The sequence below is a fragment of the Pyricularia oryzae genome, chromosome 6 (genome assembly GCF_000002495.2).
Source record: "Pyricularia oryzae 70-15 chromosome 6, whole genome shotgun sequence".
NCBI lineage: Eukaryota > Fungi > Ascomycota > Sordariomycetes > Magnaporthales > Pyriculariaceae > Pyricularia > Pyricularia oryzae.
The window spans coordinates 2,375,659-2,399,010 of NC_017853.1; the positions used below are offsets into that span (position 1 = coordinate 2,375,659).

Sequence of the window (23,352 nt, forward strand, 5' to 3'; positions counted from 1 at the left end):
CAAGAGGAGAAAATCAAAAGAGACAAAGGGAGCAGGCACAGAGTTGTTCCCAACACCGGCCTTGTACCTTACCCACCAAATCAGAGTTACCGGTATTTGCTCCGTAATGCAGTCTAGGACAGAAATCCTTTCAAGTCTTTCATCTGCGGTTGCATACCCCGCGCTGATCATGAGCTTCTTTCGGGAACAAACTTTTTCAGGTTGTGTGCGTGCCTGCTGCGAGCATTTCACTGTACACAGGATTTCCCCTGCCGCCACTCGGACCAAATGATCAGGTCGGCAAGTGGCCGATGGTAAGTAACAGTATTAATGATAATTACGGACCGTATCCAAACAATTTTCCCTCTTTGTTCTGTAAAACACCTAGATCTGAGAATTGCACAGCGCGAGTCTGCAGTAACAACAACAGCCGCAGACCAGATGTTGGCAAAGGCTAACTACCTAGTCTGCTCTATGCAATTCTAAGTCGGACAAGAAACCGGATCAGACCATTGAATATCGAGATCGACCGGTGAGAGTGTTCATGGAAGTTACGGGAATACATGTGGAGAGCACTGCGACATTTATCATGGAGCCACGCTTGGAATGCTCCGCCCTACCAACAAGTTAGGGACAGTATATGGCTGCCCGGCAAGCCGCAGCTCAACAGATTCTTCGTAATCCCAATCAAATTTCACCTGGACGAAGACTGCATCCATCTGGGAATCTGAGAAACATGTCTCGGGTAAAATCAGACCATGTGCAAGATGTCTGACCACTTTTTACATTACACCGTTCCTCGTCACATTGAGGTACGAGTAGTAAGGTCGACCACCGAACACGATACATGAAGAGGTTGGACTCGTGATGTGCCTCAAGCTCAACCATGAACCTCCTATCAATTCAAGCCTGGGAAAAAGACTTTCAGTTTGCTGAAGTAAATCTGTGTATAGGTGCGTCTAATGCTCCTTAGCATTCGATGAATTTAAAAATACACAGCAAAGTAGCACAAGATATAAAGTGGTTTGCTGAGGCGAACGGGCAGTGCCTGTCTTGCTACCCTTGCCCACAACACCCAAAACAAACGCATTCCTCATCCGCAATATATTTGCGCGGGTGTCCATCAGCTAAACACCATAATTATGGCTTTCAGCCGGCGCAGTCTCTCAGGATGCGGTGCCGAGGGGACTAGCAAACTATTAGACAATCTGTTCACTGCTGGAGGCAAGAGGGTAGAATAGAAACAACTCATAGAGCCAAGTTGTACGAGTATTCATCCTCCATATTCTGGCTGATCCAGAGTACGGCCGAGCTGTATATACACGATGGCCAACCGGTCAGTCAAAGTCCTGTCTCGAATATATGCACCGAAAAAAAAAAGAAAACGTACCTCAGTCCAACAAGGGCATTTGCAACTACGTTCTCCACGCCCATAAACATCTGCGGCATGCCCAACCCGGGCACGACGTATCCGAGGACAAACACACAGACGCCACCGGCCATGCCGCCTGCGAGGCACGCGAAGCCGAGGAACAGCACGACGCGCGCCTTCCACGCAACACCCGATCCACTGTAGCTGAACGAGTCGGCACCCAGGCGAGACTTCTCGACACTGTTGATGATGAGCATGCCCAGGCTCGAGAAGATGAAGGGCAGCCAGTCGACAAAGGTGACGTGTGTGTCGGACGGGTTGAGTGGGGACTTGGACCACACTGCGGCATCGAGAAGAACGTAGAATGCAAGCGAGAACTTCAAGATCAGACAGCGTCAGTAGAGCGTCGATAAGGAGTTGTTGCACGATATCTCGTGGAGGAGGGGTCCCTGTTGTCAGGGACGAAAGGAGTTGCTTGGGGGGGGGGGGGTTTATAGCACCAGGACAGTTATCCCGTTCTAATCTACAAAGAAGCCCTGATAAGCCACTGTGAAGCTGGATTGCCTACCAAAGCGCCCGATGTGTAAACTCCGGCGTTCCTTGCCCACACACTATTGAGCCATTGCGGCCTACGGAACTTCCAGAGACGTTCTTCTTCCATAGTTGGCGTTTTTGAATCGCGGATGAACAAGATTGGTCTAACAGAGGCGAGGGATGCACAAATTGAGTAAGATAACGCAGTCAGTCGGTTCGGCGCCTCCAAATCGATGCAAAGGTTTCGTATTTCGTTTTGTTGTGATGAGTCGACTGCCGGCTGTCGCGTTTGGGATGAGTGCCGTCGTTTGGACGTCACAGTAATGACAATGTCGCGCCACGATAAGGATAACTCCATGGTAAAGCGGCCGTGCACTGGTTGGCCAGTCGTCGGATTGCACCGTCATTGCGTCACGTGCTAGATCACGAGGTCAAACGAAACTCACTCGGCATACATATAGAGACCTTGAACGCTGAACAAGTCAATTAACTGGCACACCTACCCAAGTACCTTACCTACCTAGGTACCTACCTAGGTACTTGGGTATGTGGGGTACTCAGATGACCATTCGTAGATGTCTTTAGATCAGTCTCAAGAAATTGGCACTTTACTGCAACAGGAAACTGAGGGTTCTTTCGCACTTCCCAACTCACACTCCAAGACAACCTGCCTGCGTAGTGTACATGCTGCGAAACCAAGGGTTACACACCCTTCGATGGAAGTAAACCTTGATATTCCCCGCTTAGGTTCAGGATATCATTCATCCAGACAAAAATCATGAACCCAAGGCTATATTAGACTTCTCAAAATCAGACAAAAAAAACTCCATGGCCTAGCTTTGAAAAGCCCATAATAATTGTAGTATATTACAGGATCAGTAGCTAGCCAAGAACACCCTCTTGCATCTGTAGCCACCTTTTGAGAGGCAACAAGGCCCGCCGATCAGTCATTATATTGGCCAAAGAAACAGTAACGGGGTGCGGCAAGTACTGAGGGCTTGTCGAAAAAGATAAAATCAAGGAAATGGTAGTGCTGGGACTCCGCTGCCTTCTCAATGCTGTATGTATCAAATAGTGATGATAGGCGAATCACAAGTAAAACGCAAAGCTGATATAACAAAAACTTGCTTTCGAATCAAACGCCACAAACTCCGGTCAACCTGGTCGTCTTTTTCACATCTCGAAATCCACGCGGTCCGGCGGGGAAATGTCGAGGCTAATCGTATTTCAAGAAAAGGCCCTCTCAGACGAGTGAATCGCTCTAGATATCGATCGTCTTCATGGCCTCTTCTATTACGGCAGGTTGTTTGCCATTGGCCTTGACCGACTTCCCATTCACTTCGGCCACCGTTGTGACGGTCGAGATGTTCGTGGGCGAAGTCGTGCCGTTCGCCTCCTTTGAATTCTGGCCATTCGTTTCGCTGCTCTCAAGAGCCTCGAGTCTCGTTGCTGCGGCGTTGCTACTGTCCTCGGTGCTAACGCTCGGTCGTGGAGTGTCCAGCTCGAGAAGGTTCTCCTTGTGCTTGATTGAACCGTTGATGGCAAGAGGACTGCTAGGAAAGCCGAGCTCAGACTCCGGAAGAGACGTTTCTTCTGTAACCCTAGCGAGCGGGCTCATCTTGCCGTATCCTGGCCTGTTCGGGCTGACAAGAGGTGATCCGATGCTCAAGCGCTGTAGTGGGCGTCCCCTAGGCTCGGCGGGCGACTCAAGCTTTGGGCTTCCGTAGGGCGATGCAACCTTGGGTGAGACACCGCCAGAGGCTCCGGGACCCATCGATTTCCTCTGCGCGGCACGGCGCCCGTATTTCTGATCGGTTCGCCATCGAAGAATATCAAAGTATGACGGTTCGACGCGGGAGGCCTTAAACTCCCGTAGCTTCAACTCCTTGGTGTCCTCGTCGACCCACCACTTGCCGCTGTACATATCGTCCGCAACCGTGGCCAAGAATGCTGACCAGGACCGAGCAACAACGTATTTCGTATCGTAGTCGCGGCCGAAAAGGATAACCTGACCCCAGGTGCCCGCGGGACCTGGCGCAAGATCAATAGCCAGGTTGTTGCCACCCCAGTCTCTGACCAAGGGAATCCAAGCAGGGTGGGAGTACACTTTCTGAATGCTGTTAGGAGGGACGCAATCCTGCTTGGCGAGAAGATCCTGCCGCCAGTTGACAGGCCTGTTCGGTGCCGGGGATGCCGAAGATGAGGCCTCGGCCCTCGATGAGGATGCCTGACTGCTGCTTCCGCCAAGTGCCTTGGAAGGCATAGCCGGGCTTGGCACTCTAGTGTCCAGCAGAAACTCGTGGTTTACCTTTCTCCAGTTTTCCCACTCTTGTACAATCTCTTCGCAGTCCAGCAGCATGCCGCTGAAGATAATTCCGGTAGGAATACCAGGACGCTCTTGCCCATCGTGTATCTGCAACGACTCTCTGACATCCATTGGTAGTGAGCAATCCAGTTGATGCTCGAGTTCGTTCAGATCGTTGTTGGTGCAGCCCTCGCAAACCTGGTCGTACAACTCCGGATAATGGTCCTCGGCCCATCTGTCGATGCGATCCCACGAGTGTGATACGGGAGGTGCCGGAGGCAGGCCGTCCTGGAACGACTGCATCGGAATTTCTCCACTAGGGCTTTGTATTTCGAATCCATCTTCGGTAGTCCGCTTCGCGCTCTCGCCCCTTAGGCCGGGCGAGTATGGCCTGTTGATTCCAGGGCTGAGGAGCGATGGTGAAGACAGCGATGCACCTTCGTAAGCAGTTCCAGTCCTTGTAAGCCTGAGACCGTCTTCTATGTAGGGTGAAGAAACGTCGGCGCGCGATTCCGAAGCCGTGGCAACAGACGTCAAGCCACCAAAGCCGCCTCCCTGGCCCAGGGGAACGTGACGGCCTGTACGGTATGGGGAGTCGTATCCAGAATCTGATAATTTCTGTAGTGTTAGCAATATTCAAGAAGGTTGAGGATACTCTATGCCGTGATTTCGTACGTCTATCATAGCTGGTCATTGTATGCCAGAATGATTTGAAGAGACCCCCGAACCTGTGAATACGGCCAGCATATTAGCAGTCTGGTCCGATACAGACAATCACCGGATGCATTGCATCACAACAGGTCTTCAAAGGGCAAACAAGCTCACGAATTAGACATGTTGGGCGACTTTTTGCAAGGCCGACAGTACAAGTTGGTGGTTAATTGTATCGAATCGTGCGGTGGAGGGTGTGGGATCGTCGGCTTGTGTCAGTGGCAGACAAGGTCGCAGGCGCAGAGAGACCAAATTTGTTTTCCCTGAGTTGGTGGGATGGGATATTGAAAAGTGACAGGATTGTCAAGTGAGACGAGACTTGTTTATTAAAACAGATTGTTCGCGGGGGTTTCCTACTCGTGGGATCCCAGGCGCGATTAAGAATGGTCGATGAAAAGTGGTCGGGCTTGAACGAGAGACGTAAACAAGTAGAACAGCCTGCGGGCGAAAAGAAAACAAGAAAAAAAATCAGAAGACGCGAAAGAGCTGCTGCCAGGAGCGTTTGATGAACCAATGTCGAGATACGGAATACGACTTTGGTGGGAAAGAAGCCAAAGATGAATCTTTATCGACGATGGCTGGTTGCCGCAAGTCAAGTCAAGTCAAAAAAAGAAAAGGAGAAAGATGCACGAACCCCGGTAAATCCACAGTGATGTCTCGTCAAGGAGCCTGGTGATGGCGGAAATCACAGGAAGGGGGTGAATTGGAGATTGTCAGGAATGGCCCACTTTGGTTGGATGAGTGCTAATCTCAGTGCCGACCGTTGTAAAGCACGCAGCAGCACGGACCAATAAAGGACAGTAAGACAGGACCAGAAGCAACTTGTACATCAGCCACGACGACGCCACAGCTCGAATACTACGCTGCGAGCGTTGGTTCAACTGCAGGTGATAGTGACGTAGGCAACTGGTCCATTGATCAAATATATCAATTCCATGGTAATGCAGTCAATAGAATCCTCAGTCATTGGACGAATGGGTCGTCCAATTGCTCGAGTATGTACCTAGGTATGCCCGTTCATGCCATGGATATCAGAGGATGGCCATTCGGGAATAGTAGCAGTGCTAAAACACAGCCTGCAGTAAATCCGTCGGATTGGTAGCTTGTGGAGGTGACCTTATTGGTGTGTACCTTACTTTGTGTACACCACTTCAGGTACTTTACTTAATTAGCAATCAGGTACGTTCCGATTTACTGTATCCTCCAAGTAGGTTTTCATTAGGTAGGTAGGTAGACTTGGGTAGATAGAGTAGGTGTCTGTAGCACGCGGCCTTGTCGCAAGCCACACCCGGCTCTTTGTCGGTCATTGGTCGCTAGAGCTTTGCCCCCAAGACTCCACCCCTCCCGTCAATGTTACCTTGGTCTTGGCTTCTCGCCAACGTCACTGAACCAAAATTTTCAAGTCAACTTTTCTCGCCCCACCAACTTGACCGATAGATAGACAGCCAATTCCTTTCTGTGCGCTTTGTCATCAATTGGTCCAGTCTTTCTCTTTCTACGGAGCAGGTAGTCCACTGTGGTCTATATCCCATTAGCAGCACTGCGTCGCGTCAGGGGGGCTCTTTGTCTCGCCAGTAAATGTTATGCAACCGAGAAAGCCAGCTAGGTTCTGTCGTGGTCTGACATGAGAAGTCTGGAAGTCTGGGCAGGTATGGAATCGACCTCCAACGCTCACCTCACCGCACCGTGCAATTCAGGGGCGGGTTCAGGGGTAAAAAGCAGGGGATCTTCTCGTCAAATAGACGGCGCAAAAGGCTTAGCCTCAACCGAGTGAGCACAAACGCCTAATTTTAGCGCCCGGACGATTAAGGCGTCTTCTGGACTCTGAGCTACGAATCTTCGATGGCGGCTTTTTTTTTTTTTTTTTTTTGCTTCAAGGCCGCTTACTGTGCATGCAAATAACTAAATGCCATTTACAAATATCCATCTTACCTTAAAGGTTAAGTATAGTACCAAAGTAGATGTAGCTTTACATTAGGTAGGTCCCCAAAGTACTCACTCCGTACCTTTGTTTATCCAGATTGAACTACCGGTAAGCTAGAGTGTTTCATCCCGCCACGCAAGTCTACTTTCTACAGCGCCAAACAATTTATTTTGTATCTCGGCCAATCCTGACCTTGCTATCTCTACTCTATATTAATCCTGGCGGCCTCTTCTTTGTATTGTTTAAAGTAGTCCTCCTTGCCGTGTTCTGTAAGAAGTTTCTTCATCGCAATCGCTAGTTTTCTTCTATTTGAATAGCTACCCTTCTTCTTCGTATTCTGGCTTGCAACCATTTACTTGACAAATGTTTCTACTTGATGGTCTGCGTTGCACAAAACTTCATACCTAGTGTAACTGGAGACATTGCCACACGTTTGCAGATCAAAGTCCTAGTCTGGTTCCAGGTAATTACTGCTTTTCTTTGATTGGTTTCACTGTTGCATCTCTGTGTTCCCTTCAGGCGACCACACAAAATACACCAGCCTACCGGAGGTGACCTGCCATGAATATGAGACCTCCTCGGGGTTACCTGAAAACAAAAACGTGCTGACAAAATAGTGGAGGTGAGGCGGAAAAAAGAAAAAAAACAAGAATCCTGCAAGCGTGGTGTCGTGGACGACGCCACGCATGGCTGTTGAACGGCACGGTTGCCGTGCCATCGATCTCAAGTATATCATACAGTGGCTTGAGTGGCAATGGTGTGCTACTTGCTACTTGCTCAACGCGGTTACGGTATGATGCGTCCCTGACGATTCTACCTACAGTACCCAAAGTACATACATTGACCGGTAATGGATTATCTTCACTTCTACTCAATGGGGAGCACCCCAAGCACCTATGACTTACTGTTAGCTGCACCCTGGTTATTAATGTAAGACGAATTGAGTGAAGTAAGAATTGGACCTGGAATCTTCCAAATCGGGCTTGTTTCCATACTCAAGTATCTCAAGTATCTTTCTTACTATAAAGAACCCTGCCTCCATGGTCCAGACTACTTACTGTACATTAAATAGCGCTACATGTTGACGATTGCTCTTTAGCGGGTCAGCGTGTGAAATCTACAGCATAAGTTTGGGGGGGGGGGGGGGGGGAAGGGGGGTTTGGGTTTTTTTTTATGGCGAGGAACCAAGAAGCATTCTTGTTCCATTGGCCATAGTCAGTTTGCGCTCCTACGGCCTCGGATTATACCTACCTTACCTACCCATGCTTCTGAAATCCATCCTCAGCGGGGCCCATAGGCTATGCTGGGGTTGTCGCCCGCGACATGTACTGTAGCACTCAAGCACTGTGCACTTGCCACGAGATGGACCCCGACAAGCCCAAAATCAATTGCGCGCCGATCCCAGACCTTAGCTTCGTGCTATCGACTGCGCATCTACTACTCTATGCATGAAGCTTAGATCCGAATCGCCAACCTAACTTTTGCTTGCCTGTCTAGATGAACGAACGGTCGCCAGGGCATAAACCCACTGTCGAGCCAGTTCATAAATCGACGTGACTATTGTGCCGATCCCGATCCTGATCCCCCCAGGCTTTACCACTAGGCGAGACCCTTCCCGGCTTGCACCATGTCGGCCCATGTTACTTTTCAAGTGCAGCCAATATCCAAATTCGCTGGGCCAAGTGAGCCTGTGCGACGGCCAAAGGTGAATTGAATTTTTGAATCATCAGCCTGCCGTGCCCCAGGCACAATCACGTGCTGAACAATACAAACCCGCTTGCAGGAGTTCGCATGTTTTTCGTACGATGCCGACCACAAGTTTCGTCTGGACGACAGCTCAATGAAATGGTATTACCCGCCCCGCCTGGGAGCCGATCTGTCGGAAGGATTCGAGAGCTTTGACAAGCTGGACGAAGGAGCATCTGCCGAGCACATAGACAGTCTTTTGCAGACCATCATAGCCCATGAACAACGGATTGGGAAGAAGATCGATGCACACGTGGTAACATGGCGTGGTATCGTGACCAAGGTGAGATGTAGCATACTTGATATGCCAACGAGTTCACAAGCATGCCACGAGGCTTTGGCTGACGAGGAATATTGAAAGCTGATGGCCTCGCCTTACGAGGACCGTGATGGGTATGTTTTCGAGTCGCCAAATCTTCCATGGCAACTGCTATATGGATATACTGGACCTGGAAGCATGCTGATTTCTTTGATCACGTTCTCACCCGTGGCAGATTTGACCTCAACGCGACACTCTATCAGGTATATCTTTCTCTTCACGTGTAGACCACTGAGCCAGTTAGACCTAAAGCTGTGTGATACTAACTATCCATTCAAGGACTGTGTGTATGTGAAGCAGACTGGTCCCCAGGTGCTTGACCAAGCCTACTAACCTATCTTGGGCCAGGAAGCTTCATAGAAGAGGACTATGCCTCCCGTATGGAGTCAAAGAAGGCTCAAGATTCAGAGCCTTGGAAAAGTCCGATCCCTCGTGAAGTTATGACCTTTTGGGGTGAGTGGAGCTCCGATGACTTTCGTACCTTTCGCCGCAACACGTACTTATCAGTAGTAGGGTACAAGTTTGAGACATTATCAACAATACCAAAACCATGGGGAGAGACCTCTCGTGACTACATAGAAGGTCGCGAGCTGGAGCCAACCAACAACAAGGAGCAATACTGCTCAGTTGTGCGTACAGGAATCGGCAAAACCATTCTGTGCATAGGAGGCGAAGTCGATGCGAGTGAGCAACCAGGCCGACACCATTCGATGCCACCAGTCATTACGGCAATAGTTCTGACCAACCCAATTTTACAACGTGTATCTAGTCTGGGACTCGAAGCCATCAACGCCTGGCCCAATCAACTGGGTCGAACTTAAGACCTCGGCAGAGGTGAGAAACGACCGTGACGCCGCAAATTTTGAGCGGAAGCTGCTCAAGTGGTGGATTCAGAGCTTCCTCCTGGGCGTCCCCAAGATCGTCGTCGGCTTCCGGACCCGAGATGGGCACCTCACACGGGTGGACGAGATGGAAACAAACGTCATCCCGGCTAACGTGCAGCAGCGGGGGAGGTCCTGGAACGGCGATACCTGCATCAATTTCTGCTCTGCGGTATTGGACTGTGAGTGCTGACTGACATCTGAAAATTCTTCTCGACATCATCAGGTCTGCTGACACTTTGGAAAACAAGGGATTCGATCAACCATGGACGACGACGGTGTGTGGCGGATCCGGAGAAGGGCACGGTCGTCCGTCATTGAAATGTTCAAGATTGAAGAAACTGGGCACGGGAGGGTCCTGACCGATGATTTCATCAACTGGAGGATAAAACTCTCCCTTGGCGTTGAGCCCCAACCTGGTCAGTAGGTTTGATGTAGGATATACCTACCTCTGTTATACACAATGCCTGACTTCCGGTGGTCTTGTGGCGTTATCTTCACCATCTTTGGATTCGCGGTGAGTCTGAGTAAAGTTGAAACTGTTCAGTTTTCCATACCCTCTGTAATAGAGGCTGAGCTACCTATCTCAAGTATCTACGTGTACAATGATCAAAACAAGTCTCCAACGTGAGGGGCCAATGGCAAATGCTACCGCAACAATACAAAGCAAATCCTACACTCCTGCTAATAAACGCCAAACAGTATTGTATATCCGTGAGAAAAGAAAAAAAAAACGAAAAAAAGGGGGAAACAAAGAAACAAAAGGATTTAAATGGGTTGCGACTTGTCATGACGCTACAGAAGACATGATTTTACGTGAGTTGTCGTAAAGTGTTATTTGCCCCTCATAGTCGTCATGAACCATCCGCCTCCGTTGTCAGGGGCGAGAATCATAACCAACATATCTAAACCCGTCAATGCTGCGTTTTCTCTATGTCGCTTGAGATAAAAAAAAAGAAGAAAAAAGGCAGCGATTCAAAAAATGGCCGCAATTAATGGTGCACCACTGTAAAGGCTCAAAATGATAGAACCCGTGCCCTCAGCCCAAAGGACCCTACTGGCTCATTAGTGACCAGGTTGTTGTGATGGCTAGTAAGACCCCACAAGGTAGGGTTTCCACATTTTGAGACTTTCGGCTCCCCACCATATTGAAACAATAAATTGTGTCGAGACCTTACAGATCAGGTTCGGCAGCAGCACTGAAAGCGGGGAACCGGACAGCCAGACCTTGGACCCAGCGTCCATAAAGAACGTCAGACAGCTGCTTGTAGTGCTCCATGCCAGGGCCTGGCTCTTTGCCGGGAAGTCTCAAACGAAGGGTGGCCATCTTCAGATCATGTGCTCGCTCTCGATCCTGTGCGCTCGGAACTTTGGTTGGCGACCCAAGACCGTCCGCAGAAGTGACATTGCTGCCTTGACGCCGCCTGTGGCTCTTGAGGTGAGGGTTGGCCTGGCTGAGCACCAACTTGGTCGGGCTGGGCTGTGGAGTTGGTTGAGCGACGGCCGCGCCAGGAGGTGCACCATGTGGCGTGCCGTCACGAGTGGAAGACTTGGAAGGCGGGGTGGTTGATGGCAGGAAGGCGTTGCTCAACCGGTTGTCCTGTGATACGGCAGAGTTGAGGTTTCGGAGGAAGAGGTACAAGCCATCGGGATCGACTGCATTGAGGTGGCCTAGTGCGTCCGCGAGGTTTGCGATCGCCTCTCGTTTCTGTAACGTCGAAGTCTGGGCGTGCAACTCATCCAAGGTTGGCTCGATGGCCTTGGAATGAAGTCGCCGTCCGAGCACGCCCTCTTTGCCAGATGGCTCGACCGGAGTGACGGGGACAATGGAACGGCGGTTTTCGTCATTGAAACTGTCAAAGCTAGTATCGAGAGGGGACACCTCTGGTATTGATCCGTCCGAAGGCACACGCCGGAATAAACGCATAGTCGACCCAGAGTTGCCGAAAGACAGATCTGGCTGCAAAGGCCTTTTGTGTATGATGACTGATCCTGTCGGTGAGTGATTGTAGGATGGGTACTGGACGGCAGATGGTTGACGCTTTGCGGCTCGCCTGACAGTGCCAGGAGCCGGCGAGGAGGGTTGCAAAGGGCCATCTTTCACGTCAAGTCTGCGCATGGCCTCCTCTGCAGCAAAAATGGACGAAACCTTGCGAGATCTGACAGTGGCCTTCTTGGGCAGGACTGACTTGACTGTGTCAAAGACCCACTCATCCGAGGTATCCTTGGGGGACAGTGACTGTAACGTCTCCTGATAGTAGACAGGGTGTGACTTGCGGTTGCTCTGGGCGTCGAAACCCTGACGGCGCTGGATGAGCTCCTGCAGCGCTTCTGTCTTGCCAGCGTTTCTGACGAATTTGTGCTTCAGGAGGTCCTTGGCCGTGGGACGCCGATCAGAGTCCTTCAGCAGGCACTGGGCAACAAAGTCCTTGAACTCCTTGCTGTAGTTGCCTTCGAGTCGCGGCGGGGGCTTCTTGGGGATTTCGAACAAGGCCTTCATCGGATGAAGCTCACAGTTTGGTGGCTCGCCCATGGCCAGCTCAATCGCAGTGATTCCAAGTGACCAGATGTCTGCCTTGAAGTCGTACCCGGCCTGCTGGATGACTTCCGGAGCCATCCAGAAAGGCGTTCCGACGAAGGTATTGCGTTGGGACTTGATGTTTGTGAGCTGTGCGGCGACACCAAAGTCTGCCAGCTTCACATGACCCTTGTCTGAGAGAAGCACGTTGGCTGCCTTGATGTCTCTGTGGATCTTTCCTTCTGCGTGGAGATACTCAAGACCCCGGAGGAGCTCCCGGCAAACGATGGCTATATGACCTTCGCTGAACAATCCAGGTTTTAGCTGCAGAGGCGTGAAGTTGGTTTTATGTTAGCATACTGCAAGGAGTTTAGCAAAGCTGCATCATGGAGTAAGAACTGACCAGGTCAAGACAGGACCCGCCACCGAGGTATTCCATGACGATCCATAGTTTGTGACCCCTGAGGAAGCTAGCCTTGTACTGTGTCACAAAAGGGCTTGCGCAGGTGCTCAGGACGGAGATCTCCTGCTGGATTTCTTGAATGTCATCTTCGCTGGATTCCAAATCGATCTGTGAATTGGACAATGGCCGTCAGAAACATAACCTAGCACACAACAACGAGGGGCTTCGTTGGTGGTTTGGGGATGCATTGAGAAAACACACATGTTTGATGGCAACTGTCTCCCCTGTAGCTCTTTCAATAGCTTTGTAGACAACACCAAAGCTCCCCTCTATTCATAGCAAAAGCGAACATGTTAGTATCTATTCAGTGATGTTCTCCCTCCTTTCCAAAACAACATTATGAGCACGTACGCCCGAGTTCCTCGAGGACCTGGTAGTGGCTCGCGAGACCTCCGTCGACAGCCATCTTTTGATTCTGTGCTCCTCTGATGAACTGGGCCCGGCCCAGCAGCAACACTTGACCGAGATCTGGCCTAAGATTGTCGAGGGCGCGCGATGGCGCAGAGGAAGGTAGCAGCCGCCCGGCTTAGCAGCAGGGGAGCTATAAGACGTCTGTGTCGAGACAAGGAGGAGGGTTCGAATTTCGAGCGATGGAGAACTGGAGTTGCGGGTGGGATCGTGAGTTTGAAAAAATTTCAGATTTTGCGAGGGTCGAGAGACAATAATTGTATATCAATGAGCTGTGCGCCCGGATGATGGAGTCTGTATGGCAGGCGCACGAACGGTAATTAAGGTGCTTGTTTAGATTCGCGCGGAGCTTGCACGGGCCTGCCTGTGTCTGCCCGGCAACCCGCTAGATCCCTGACCTTGGCCTGGGGGCTGGGGGTGCCTGTCTGCTTGCGTGCGGGAAGCAAAGCTACCCCTGGTCACGGGCTTTTAGATGAATTGAGTTTTGGTGAAGCCGCTGAACAAACAGAACAAACATGGTCTGCGTTTGAAGGAGACTGCTTGCAAACTTCATTATGGGAGCGATTTTGTGGGAGAGAAGGAAAAATACGATGGAGAATGGGCAAGGCGCCAACCAATATTTTATTCTTGTTCTTGCAGCTTTCAGCCATCCCCGAGTTGTCTAGCACAACCTGCAGATGCATTCCAACGCCAGTTTCAGGTTGCAGGTACCGTAAACCCTGTCGGCTCCATTTCTCGGGTGGGCGCACCTGACAGGTCGAGCTTCTTTCTTTGTTGGTTTCATCACTTTGCGTCACATTCAAGCCATCGCGCGTAGGCAAACAAGACATCTTACGAAGTCTTTGGTTTAGTGGATTGTGGGAATGAATTTTCAAGTACCTGCACTGGACCTAAAATTTGAATTTGACATTTCAAATAAGCATCATGGTCTCTTCCGGAGTAGTCTAAATTTGATCATCGGATCGTCTCGCGATGCACCATCACAAAGATCCCTGGATCTGGCTGGCTGGCTCGTTTGTCTTGTCTCTCTTGCGCTGAGTTACTTTGTGTTAGTCTGTCGTTCGTCGCATCTAATTGCTCTTAGCGTCGTCGTCCAATGCAAACGGGCCCCTTGTCAGATGGGATGGATTCACCCTTGACCCCTCACCATACCCCGGTCAACTGGTCAAAGCTCCCGTTGCCACGATGGCAACGGCTAAGTAAACAGAGAAAATGGCTTGGTTCGTCCACCGCTTTTGGGCTCTTACTTGGGCCACGATCCTGGTCCGGTTGAATGTGGGCTCCTCGTTCTTTCGCCAAAGCCTGGTAAACCACTTCCACCCCTTCGAGCGAGCCCTGCCCGGTTGTTTAGATCATCCTTCCATTCGTTCGTTCCTCATGTGTACCGTACGTTGGATTGACTGATTGAATCGTTCCGCGAGCGTTGCGGTTGCTTTTGTTATCTCTTTGGTTTTGCAGCATTTCTTCTTTCGGACCGCCTTTTCTCTAAGCTATCTACTCGCCAGTCAAACCCGGTAAAAAAGCGAACGAGCCAGCAACGTTGGCTGCTTTCAGTCCGGACTACCAACTTGCCGACCTGCGCAAGGTCTGCCACGCGATATCACTGGGCTGACTAACGTCGCCTGCCAGAATTGTTTGCGAGTCGACCGCGCACACTCCAGCGCCGTGGTGCTCTTCGGTCGGCGATTTCTACTATCTCAGAAAACTTGATGAAATGGCCCCAGCACCACCGCCTTTACCGACGCGGTTCCCGTGTTGGTGCAGAGCCGTATACTCGTGGGGAGGAGAGGTAAGTCTGCAGGTGGAATGAAAAAGGGCTTTCACGTCGAGGTTCAGCTCACTCACGCGTGCTACAAACAACCATAGTCGAAACGAGACCTCGGCTTCATTGAGGGCGATTTGATCGAATGTCTGAACGCTGGTGACGGTTCTTGGTGGACGGGGAGGCTACGAAGGGATCGACGCATGGTCGGCGTCTTTCCCTCCAACTTTGTCGAGCTTCTTCCAGATAACTTCCGGCCCATGAGCAGATCCACGAGTCCGCTTCCCCAAAACAACACACCAAGCCCCAAAGATACGCCTCAAAAGTCCAGGACCTTTCGAAAACCGTTCGAGGCCTATGCAAAAGCGCCGCATTATACGACAGCAAAACAGCCCGAAACGTACAAGGAGAGCCCTACCCACTCACGCGACGCTTCTGCCACAAGCGTCGCAGCCAGGGCTCCCAGTCCTGCGCCTCCTAGAGCCCATCATCAAAGTTCCCATCATCAAAGTTCCCATCGAGCGGTCAGCCCGGCACCGACCCACAGATATGATGACATGAGGAGAGCCGCGAGCCCTGCTCCATCACATCGATACGATGACATTAGGAGAGCCGCCAGTCCTGCGCCCACACAGAGATATAACGACATGAGGAGAGCTGCAAGTCCAGCCCCGTCACATAGATATGATGATATGAGGAGAGCTGCGAGCCCTGCACCGTTACAGAGATATGAGGGCATGAGGAGAGCCGCGAGCCCTGCGCCGTTACAGAGATATGAAGAAATGCGAAGGGCCGTGAGTCCCGGCGGCTTCGACGCTTTCGGATCTAGAGCACCCTCTCCGGCGCCATCTGACATCGCTTACAAGCCGTATCGGCCATCAGTGGGCAGCTTCGATTCCGCACAACAGCTCAACCTTCAGGATGGTCCTGAGTCTCCTCCTCCACCAGCACCTCCACCTCACCGACATGTGCCACGACATAACTCAAATATGTCTTACGACAGTCAGAATGGAGCAGGCCTAGAAAGGCATGTCTCGAACCTAAGCTACGACAACCGACAAGCCGGTCTCAGCAGGCACGGATCCAACGTACAATATGACCATCAGCAGCCGGAGATCGAAGGGAGCAGGCATGGTTCAAACGTTCCATATGGTTTGCGCACGACTGGCTACCATACTCCGAGAGCCCCCTCCCCATGTCCTCCATCACCGGGCCTGGGACGCGGCGGGATGACGCCGTCCCCTCTGCGGGAAGCTATGGACGGCGTTATGGAACAACTGGGTGCTCTCGGTCTCCCCCCGCAAGATCCATCGCCAGAACCCACTACTTTCGACCCCTGGTCTCCCGAGTCCTTCGATATGGTTCACCAACAGTCGAGGAGACGGAACAACAAAAAAGAACAGCTGAGGCCCCAGACTTCTATGGGAATTGCTAGAGCCGATTCCGGGTATGAGACTTATAGCGGAGGCTCATCGCAGGGAGGCAGTCAAGAGAATACACTCAATAACGTGGGCCATGACCCAGACGAACTTGGACTTCCACAACTGAGCAACTATGTGGAAAGGATGGAGACACGTCTTAGAAACATGCACAACCAGAGCTCGAGCCGAGTTGATGACGAGATGGCACCACCACCTCCTCCCAAGTCCCAGGCTTATGAACGTCCAAAATCATCTATGGGAGGCAGCATCCACGGGTCGTCGGGCCATTCTGGAAGCCAGCCCAAGCTCCGGCATAGGAAGTCGGCGTATGACGTCGGAAGACAAGTGCTGGGACGCACTTTTACCACCAAAACAAACTCGACCAGCACATCCTCCGGAAATCAGAGCACAACGACACAAAGTACAAGCCACAGCTTGATGAGTGGTGCGTCTGCAGGAGGCATCAGCGCTACCAGTGCCGGAAGCTTGGCCCGCAAAAATCAGCACCGAAGAGCTCAAAGTGCTATGAGCATGCGCGAGCCGGAGTTGGACCGCCCAGAAACTCCCTTCACCGGCGTAACGTACCACAGCAGCCATGCTTCCGACGCCCAAGTGACGAGGCCCAAGTCACAGGTTGCATACCACAATGATGATCCAATGGCTAACATCGGCGGCCTCGGAGGTTTGACGACACCCAAGACAAAGAAGTCCAACTTTTTCAAGAAGATATTGGAATCTGCTAAGACTGGAGTGGCAAGCACTCGAGGCAGCATCGCAACCGCGGGTGCTGGTTCCATGAATTCACCACGAGGGCGTTCAACACCCAACGGATTCATTGGAATCGCAGGCGGGCTGGCCGGTCCCGGTGCTGGGAGGGACACCGCGAGGGAAATGGGCCTTGGAGCGGGCGTCGACTGGGTGCAGATCCGCCGTGATGTGAACCGATCAAACACACTGAGCCGAAACGAAGGGAGTGAGCGACGCGAGCGCTGCCAGATGATGGACTACCCAGCTTTAGATCCCGTGGATGAGCTTTATGGCAGCATAGATGGCGACGAGGGCGCAGACGGCATGGCCGTGGCGGAACCAATGAACTACGCAGCCATCAACTTGAGCCAGGTGGACAAGAATTCGCGCTTCATCAGCGGCCTGCCCCCAACGACAACCTCGATTACTTTGGCTACAACTTATGTTTGTAGGCCATACCGTAGCGACGTGCAGCGTCTGCGGGCCATCTTCACCTGGGTAGCCGAGAAGATCTGCTGGGAAGAGGATTTCGAAGGCCAGATCGATACGAGGCGATCGATAGCAAGCAAACGCGGCTGCGCTGAGGAGTACGCCGTGCTAGTATACGAGATGTGCGCAGCAGTCGGAATACACTGCGAGGTTGTGCGTGGCTACCTCAAATCTCCTGGCGAGGTACCCGAGATGGGACTCATGCCACGGTCAAATCATTGGTGGAATGCAGTCCTTGTGGACAACGAGTGGCGAATGATAGATGCTTGCCTGGCTAGTCCTTCGAACCCCCAACGAGGCCTGTACTCCAGCGCAGGTAGTGGGGTTGCAGATGCCTTCTGGTTTTTGACACGGCCGACGGAGATCTGCTGGACGCACATTCCGGAACACCACGGACAGCAGCACATATGTCCGCCTGTGGCGCATGAGATCCTCCTCAACCTCCCATGCGCCTCTCCGCCATACTTCCGAAACGGTCTGCACCTAGTGGACTACAACACATCGTTGACAAGGATCGAGGACCTCGAGATGGTGCATGTGAAGTTCACTGTGCCAGAGGATGTGGAGGTGGCCGCCGAGGTGGAAGTGCGGGCCTTCTCTAGGGACGCTGACGGCGACATCTTCGAGTCCGGGGATGTGGTGAAGAAGCGTGCTCTGGCGCAGGCTGACTGGGTGGGCGGGGAGAAACGATACACGGTCAAGGCGCTGTTGCCCGGCGACGAGGGCACCGGAGTTCTCAAGGTGTACGCAGGAAAGAGGGGTCTGATGCACAGTATCAAAGACATCCCGCATCCGGTGGCGTTTGCAGTGCCAATAATGCATACCGGGGAGAACCCTCCGTACGAATTTGTCACCCGGCACCCGACACCGCATGCGCAGAGGCACGACATATACGTTGTGCAACCCCAGTGCCAGCGCCTGGCGCTGAACAACACCTTTGTGTTTGCGATACGACAACATCCCAGCTCGCTAGGTACGGGGTCCGCGATGACGCCATCCTCGAATCCGGGGGGTGCATCGCCAATACCGTTCGCAAGACCGGGCTCGGCGATGAGCATGACCAGCTCTAGCGCAGCAGGATCCATGCCCAGTTCGGCATCGACAAACGGATCTGGGGTGGTGAGCGGGAAGAAGCCGGCCAAGCTGGCGATCCAGACGCCAGGCGGCAAAATTCTAAGGCTCATGAGAAAGGAAGAGCGAAGAAACGGGGCAGTGGGCGTCGGCGGCAGGACTGCCGGGTCTGACGAGGACGCGAGTGACGGCGGTACATGGGAAACGATTATAAAGTGTAGCGAAAAGGGTGTCTGGCGTGGGCTTGTCCTGGCGGACAGGACAGCGAGGTGGTGCGTGTTTGCCGAATGGGTTTGTGACGGCTGACGGACGATGATTAGAGCAACGGCCGGGCAGATCGCTCACAGACACATGGAGGCAACCGGCATCGTTGTGTATGAATACCTTTTTTCGACCGGATAATAGGCTTGGGATTATTGTTATGACTATTAGGGGGGGCCAGACATATCTTTTGGGAAGGGCCGGCGTTAATAGGGGGGCGAAAATCCTTTGGTGTTTAATGTTTTTTATGTCAGTTTTTTCTTGTCTTTGGCCGAGTATTGAGGGTGGAACGGGGTAATCGATTTTTGACACATTTTTTGAAAGCATTCGTTTCTGCTTTCTATCTTTCTTTCTACAGTATTGCGGGGGAATTTGCATTGGGACTGGGCGTTTTGTTTGATTTTGAGCACACGCAATTTGTTAAATGGATTTTCAATGTTGAATCCGTACTTATCGACTTGAAACTTATGGGCCTACATCGTTAGAAAACTTGTTTGTGCTAAACAGAGAAGTTTTAATTGTTGCAAATCGAAGCAAATATGGTGTCCATTCTTTGCTTCAGTCGCCGCATCTCAGATGTGAACGACTCTAGAAAGGGTTGGACCGCAGTTAATATGTATTGTACCATACAGTACCTAGGCAGGAGGTACGCATCGAGTCTTATTCGTTTTCGGCATTTCACCAAGTGGATTTCAATTCCTGATGTGGGGACAAGCATGTGCCCCTGCACAAGTACAGTTTCACATCAAAGAAGAAACAGTCGGAACTGACCGGGCGTTTGTTGAAGGATCAACATTAATTACATGAGTTGTCACTGGATTTTCTATCGTAACTACTCCATTCTCCACCTGGGTGCTGGTCTGCCATTTTCATACTTGCCTTATATCGACTTTGGGGGGTTTTTTTTTCTCTCTTTGTTTTGTTCTTCTTGTTTCTCCTGTTGCCTTGTTAATCCCAAAGACGGACGACTAAGACCCGCCACCATTATGACGTCCGAACAACAACCACCGTCTCCCCCGACGGCGTCCCAAAAGAGACATGCTTTCTCATGGTTTACCGACGCTAACTACTTGTCAATGTGAGTTGCATCTGAATAAAATCTGATTTTTTCTTTCTCTTTTTTATTTGGACGAACATGGTTTTGTTGACAAAGGCAAGCGCCTCCCCAGCGGCCCAAGTTTTGTGACAAACTTCATCAGAAACCAGCTCAAAACGTTGCCGGAGCCCAAGTCCGACTTCACCGGCAAGACGGTGATCGTGACGGGCGGCAACAGCGGGTTGGGCCGTGAGGCGGCGCGGTACTTTGCCCGGCTGGGCGCGGCCAAGGTGATCTTGGCGTGTCGCGACACGGCCAAGGGCGAGGTGGCGCGGGCCGACATTGAGGTTTCGACGCGCAGCAGCCGGCCGCCTAGCGCCGCCGGCGTGCGCCTAGCCGTCGAGGTGTGGCAGGTCGACATGTCGAGCGGGTCGAGCGTGCACGACTTTTGCGCGAGGGTCGAGCGCGAGCTGCCGAGGCTCGACTCGCTCGTCCTCAACGCCGGCGTCGCCATCGGTGCCTTTGTCGAGTGCGAGGGCGGCTGGGAGAGCAGCGTCGCCATCAACGTCATCGGCACCTTCCTCATGGCAGTACTGTGCCTCCCAATCATGAGGCGGACCGCCGCCCAGCACAACGTCGCGCCGACCATCGCCGTGGTGGCGTCTGAAGCGCACGTCTTTGCCAGCTTTGCCGAGAGGAAGCGCCAGGGCCTCATCTTTGACGCCTTCAAGAGCGCGGCCGACATGAACGAGGACCGCTACAACGTGACCAAGCTGCTCGACGTGCTGCTCGCTAGGGAGCTGGCCGCCAGGCTGGGCCCGGACAGCCCCGTGGTAGTCAACGCGCTGAACCCGGGCCTGTGCCAGTCCGAGCTGTTCCGCCACTGTCCCTTTCCGCTCAGCGCCCTCCTACGCCTCGGCCTCATGATCCTGGGCCGCAAGACCGAGGTCGGCTCCAGGACGCTGGTGGCCGCGGCGGCGGCCGGGCGCGAGACCCACGGAAAGTACATGGACTCGTGTGAGCTCGCCAACGAGAGCGCGTTTGTAAGGAGCGACGAGGGCCGCGCCTCAGGAGTGAGGGTATTTGACGAGTTGATGGGCATCATGGAAGGGCTCGCGCCCGGGGCGAGGGGGAACTTGAATGCGTCGACCACGACGTCGATGGCGACGGCACCGGCTAGTACAGCGCAGGCTTCCTCTTGATCTGATTTTGGGGGGCTGCTCGCGTGTGTTTGTATAATTTTTGTAGTATGATTTGAGCACTACCCGTTGTGGCTCCATCCAAAGGTCGATGAAGTGGTAACTCGTTAACTCCATTTGCATTCTAGGTGGCATATTGCGTCAAATCTCGTATGTGCTTGTCTCACCGCATAACAATATAAGACTCAAACTCGTGATGCACATTTAATTGCACATTTCTAACACAAGAAAAATGAAAACCACCCCAGGAGAATATCACGAAACGGTCAGGAGCTATACCTCCAGCTGTGAGCAACCAGACTAGGGCGGGCTTGACGTGATTTGGGGTTGCAAGACGATAAATGCTCATCATACAAATCTATGTATTGCTGGACTGACTTTCGACCACATGCATGGCCACTCTGCCCCTTTTGTTCCCTGCCTTGGGAATTCACACCACCTGCCTCTTGACAGACTGACTAATAGCCTAATCCTTCACACTCCTTCCAGTGCGTGCATCAAAAGGCAGCGGCTTCCACAGCGCCCTACGCCCAAAGTGATACAGGCAGTCCAACCAGGTCGGCCAGTAGTGGCCACCCCACGGCTGGATGCGGCTGACGTAGCGGATCCGGTTCGCGTTCATGGCGACCTCGAGGGACCTGTCCATGTCAAAGGTAAAGTCGTAGAGTCCGTAAGAGTTGAAGACGCCCTTGCGCCTCAACTCTGCCGCCCGGGGAGCCAGGTGCGACGCGTCGACCATCCCCTGCGCGCCCGAGAAGATGCCAAAGTAGTCAAAGTAGTCAGTGGCGTTGATGTACATTTCGTACGTGAGTCGACCGCCGAGGCTGAGGCCCGCAAAGGCGCGGCGCGAAGGGGACTTGGAGACGCGGTAGTTGGCCTCGATGAAGGGGAAGAGGTGGGCAAAGTAGTTCTCGCGCACGACAGGGGCATCGGGGGCGCGCGCTGCCAGGCCGTACGTGAAATTGTACTCGGGCGCGATGTTGTAGAAGCTGGGCGTGACGACCACGGTGGGCTCGATGAATCCGTCGGCGATCAGGTTGTCCATGATGTTGCTCATGCGCGCCAGGTTCTGCCAGTCGTCACCGTTGCCGCCGGCGCCGTGGGATAGGTACATGATGGGGTATTCGCGGTCAGAGTTGCTATCGTATCCCGGCGGCGTGTAGACTGTACAGTCGTGTACATCGGGCGCGGGCCAGACGGAGCCCGGGGATGTGTAGTTGACCGTCGCCACGGTGCCATGCTCGCTGGCCTCAGCGCGCGGGAGGGCGTAGTCAAAGTCCAGATCCGAACCCCCGGAAGGGGTACCCTGGAACTCGGCGTCAAAGGGCACCTGGAAGGACGAGGCGGTTTGGTCGCCTGGGACGTTGACGAAAGGCGGGTTCTCGGGGTCAATCACCCACTTTCCGCTTCCGAAAGTGCAGTTCGATGGGACTTCGCAGTCCACCAAGAATGCGTAGTTGTACGTACCAGACGGCATCGGGACCGTCAGGTGCCAGCTACCTTGGCCGTCGCTCTCCATGACATATGGCCAGTCGGCATCCTCAAGACCACCAGCGGTTTGCGGTAGGATGAAGTCGCCACGCTGGTATTCCTTGGGGCTCCATCCGCCTGAATACTGCCAGCCAGTGTGCCATTGGTCTGTGAAGGGGAAGAGGCCACCGGCCACGATGACATGCGAGGCCGTCTCGTTGACCAGGGTGAAGTCCACTTCGTAGCCGGTAGGTGCAGTGCCCGTCTTGCGGACCGTCACGCCACCCAAGGTTTTCTGCGCAAAAAGGCCCAGGGCCAGCGCCAGGAAAGAAATGGAAGGCATTGCAGTGCGAGCACGTAAGAGCCAAGGAGGAAGGATATGAAGCTGGGAGCACAGTCCTGGGCTGCAGTCAATATGTCCAGTCCTTTAGACACCTGCGCGGTCTTTTATATCTCGCTATTCGAGGTAGGTGTGTCTACTCACATGCAAGATGATGTAAGTGACAGCGACAACAGCATCGTACCATGCCAGCCATGAGCTCCTTGTGCAACTGCCGAACAGCTCGAAGCCGGGTTAACTGCGGGTAACATCTTCTGTCATGTTCTTGGCGGGAAACTCGATGCCAGCAAAGCGTTTGGTGGAGTCCCGATCGGTTTTTTCTTTCTTTTTTTTTTCAGGAGTAGATGATGGAAAATCGCCTTTTCCCCGCGCCGTGACGACCTTTTTTCGACTCAA

General features: G+C 52.6%; 8 protein-coding genes across 9 annotated transcripts; 3 read left to right on the plus strand and 5 right to left on the minus strand.

Moving 5' to 3' along the window:
* Positions 1–821: 821 nt before the first annotated feature.
* On the minus strand, positions 822–2,491 carry MGG_03971 (uncharacterized protein). The gene is made up of 3 exons (XM_003719840.1): positions 1,920–2,491; positions 1,370–1,728; positions 822–1,291 (listed from the first exon to the last, which is right to left on the minus strand). Exons 1-3 carry the CDS (start codon positions 2,241–2,243, stop codon positions 1,228–1,230), a joined length of 747 nt encoding a protein of 248 aa, XP_003719888.1. The 5' UTR covers positions 2,244–2,491; the 3' UTR covers positions 822–1,227.
* Positions 2,492–3,146: 655 nt separating this feature from the next.
* MGG_03970 (glucan synthesis regulatory protein) lies at positions 3,147–5,026 on the minus strand (the record flags this gene model as incomplete). Its single annotated transcript, XM_003719841.1, has 3 exons — positions 3,147–4,798; positions 4,866–4,918; positions 5,016–5,026. The coding sequence occupies 3 exons, from the start codon at positions 5,024–5,026 to the stop codon at positions 3,147–3,149; spliced, it is 1,716 nt and encodes a 571-aa protein (XP_003719889.1).
* A 3,177-nt stretch (positions 5,027–8,203) lies between these two features.
* MGG_12119 lies at positions 8,204–10,821 on the plus strand. Of its 2 annotated transcripts, XM_003719843.1 has the most exons (9): positions 8,204–8,530; positions 8,609–8,854; positions 8,933–8,964; positions 9,066–9,093; positions 9,170–9,177; positions 9,243–9,343; positions 9,404–9,574; positions 9,660–9,953; positions 10,023–10,821. In XM_003719843.1, the coding sequence occupies exons 1-9, from the start codon at positions 8,453–8,455 to the stop codon at positions 10,196–10,198; spliced, it is 1,134 nt and encodes a 377-aa protein (XP_003719891.1). In that variant the 5' UTR covers positions 8,204–8,452; the 3' UTR covers positions 10,199–10,821. The 2 variants fall into 2 exon arrangements, with proteins under 2 accessions (XP_003719891.1, XP_003719890.1); XM_003719842.1 differs by having other exon boundaries at positions 9,066–9,177.
* On the minus strand, positions 10,284–13,741 carry MGG_12118 (STE/STE20/YSK protein kinase). Its single transcript, XM_003719844.1, has 4 exons — positions 13,104–13,741; positions 12,954–13,021; positions 12,693–12,860; positions 10,284–12,613 (listed from the first exon to the last, which is right to left on the minus strand). The coding sequence occupies exons 1-4, from the start codon at positions 13,156–13,158 to the stop codon at positions 10,946–10,948; spliced, it is 1,959 nt and encodes a 652-aa protein (XP_003719892.1). The 5' UTR covers positions 13,159–13,741; the 3' UTR covers positions 10,284–10,945.
* A 692-nt stretch (positions 13,742–14,433) lies between these two features.
* On the plus strand, positions 14,434–19,385 carry MGG_12117 (uncharacterized protein). The gene is made up of 2 exons (XM_003719845.1): positions 14,434–14,949; positions 15,027–19,385. Exons 1-2 carry the CDS (start codon positions 14,875–14,877, stop codon positions 18,954–18,956), a joined length of 4,005 nt encoding a protein of 1,334 aa, XP_003719893.1. The 5' UTR covers positions 14,434–14,874; the 3' UTR covers positions 18,957–19,385.
* On the minus strand, positions 18,777–19,467 carry MGG_17719 (uncharacterized protein). The gene is made up of 2 exons (XM_003719846.1): positions 19,224–19,467; positions 18,777–19,137 (listed from the first exon to the last, which is right to left on the minus strand). Exons 1-2 carry the CDS (start codon positions 19,287–19,289, stop codon positions 18,967–18,969), a joined length of 237 nt encoding a protein of 78 aa, XP_003719894.1. The 5' UTR covers positions 19,290–19,467; the 3' UTR covers positions 18,777–18,966.
* A 190-nt stretch (positions 19,468–19,657) lies between these two features.
* Positions 19,658–21,347, plus strand: MGG_12116 (uncharacterized protein). Its single transcript, XM_003719847.1, has 2 exons — positions 19,658–19,989; positions 20,081–21,347. Exons 1-2 carry the CDS (start codon positions 19,715–19,717, stop codon positions 21,147–21,149), a joined length of 1,344 nt encoding a protein of 447 aa, XP_003719895.1. The 5' UTR covers positions 19,658–19,714; the 3' UTR covers positions 21,150–21,347.
* A 265-nt stretch (positions 21,348–21,612) lies between these two features.
* Positions 21,613–22,959, minus strand: MGG_03968 (uncharacterized protein; the record flags this gene model as incomplete). Its single annotated transcript, XM_003719848.1, has 1 exon — positions 21,613–22,959. One exon carries the CDS (start codon positions 22,957–22,959, stop codon positions 21,613–21,615), a length of 1,347 nt encoding a protein of 448 aa, XP_003719896.1.
* Between the last annotated feature and the right edge of the window lie 393 nt (positions 22,960–23,352).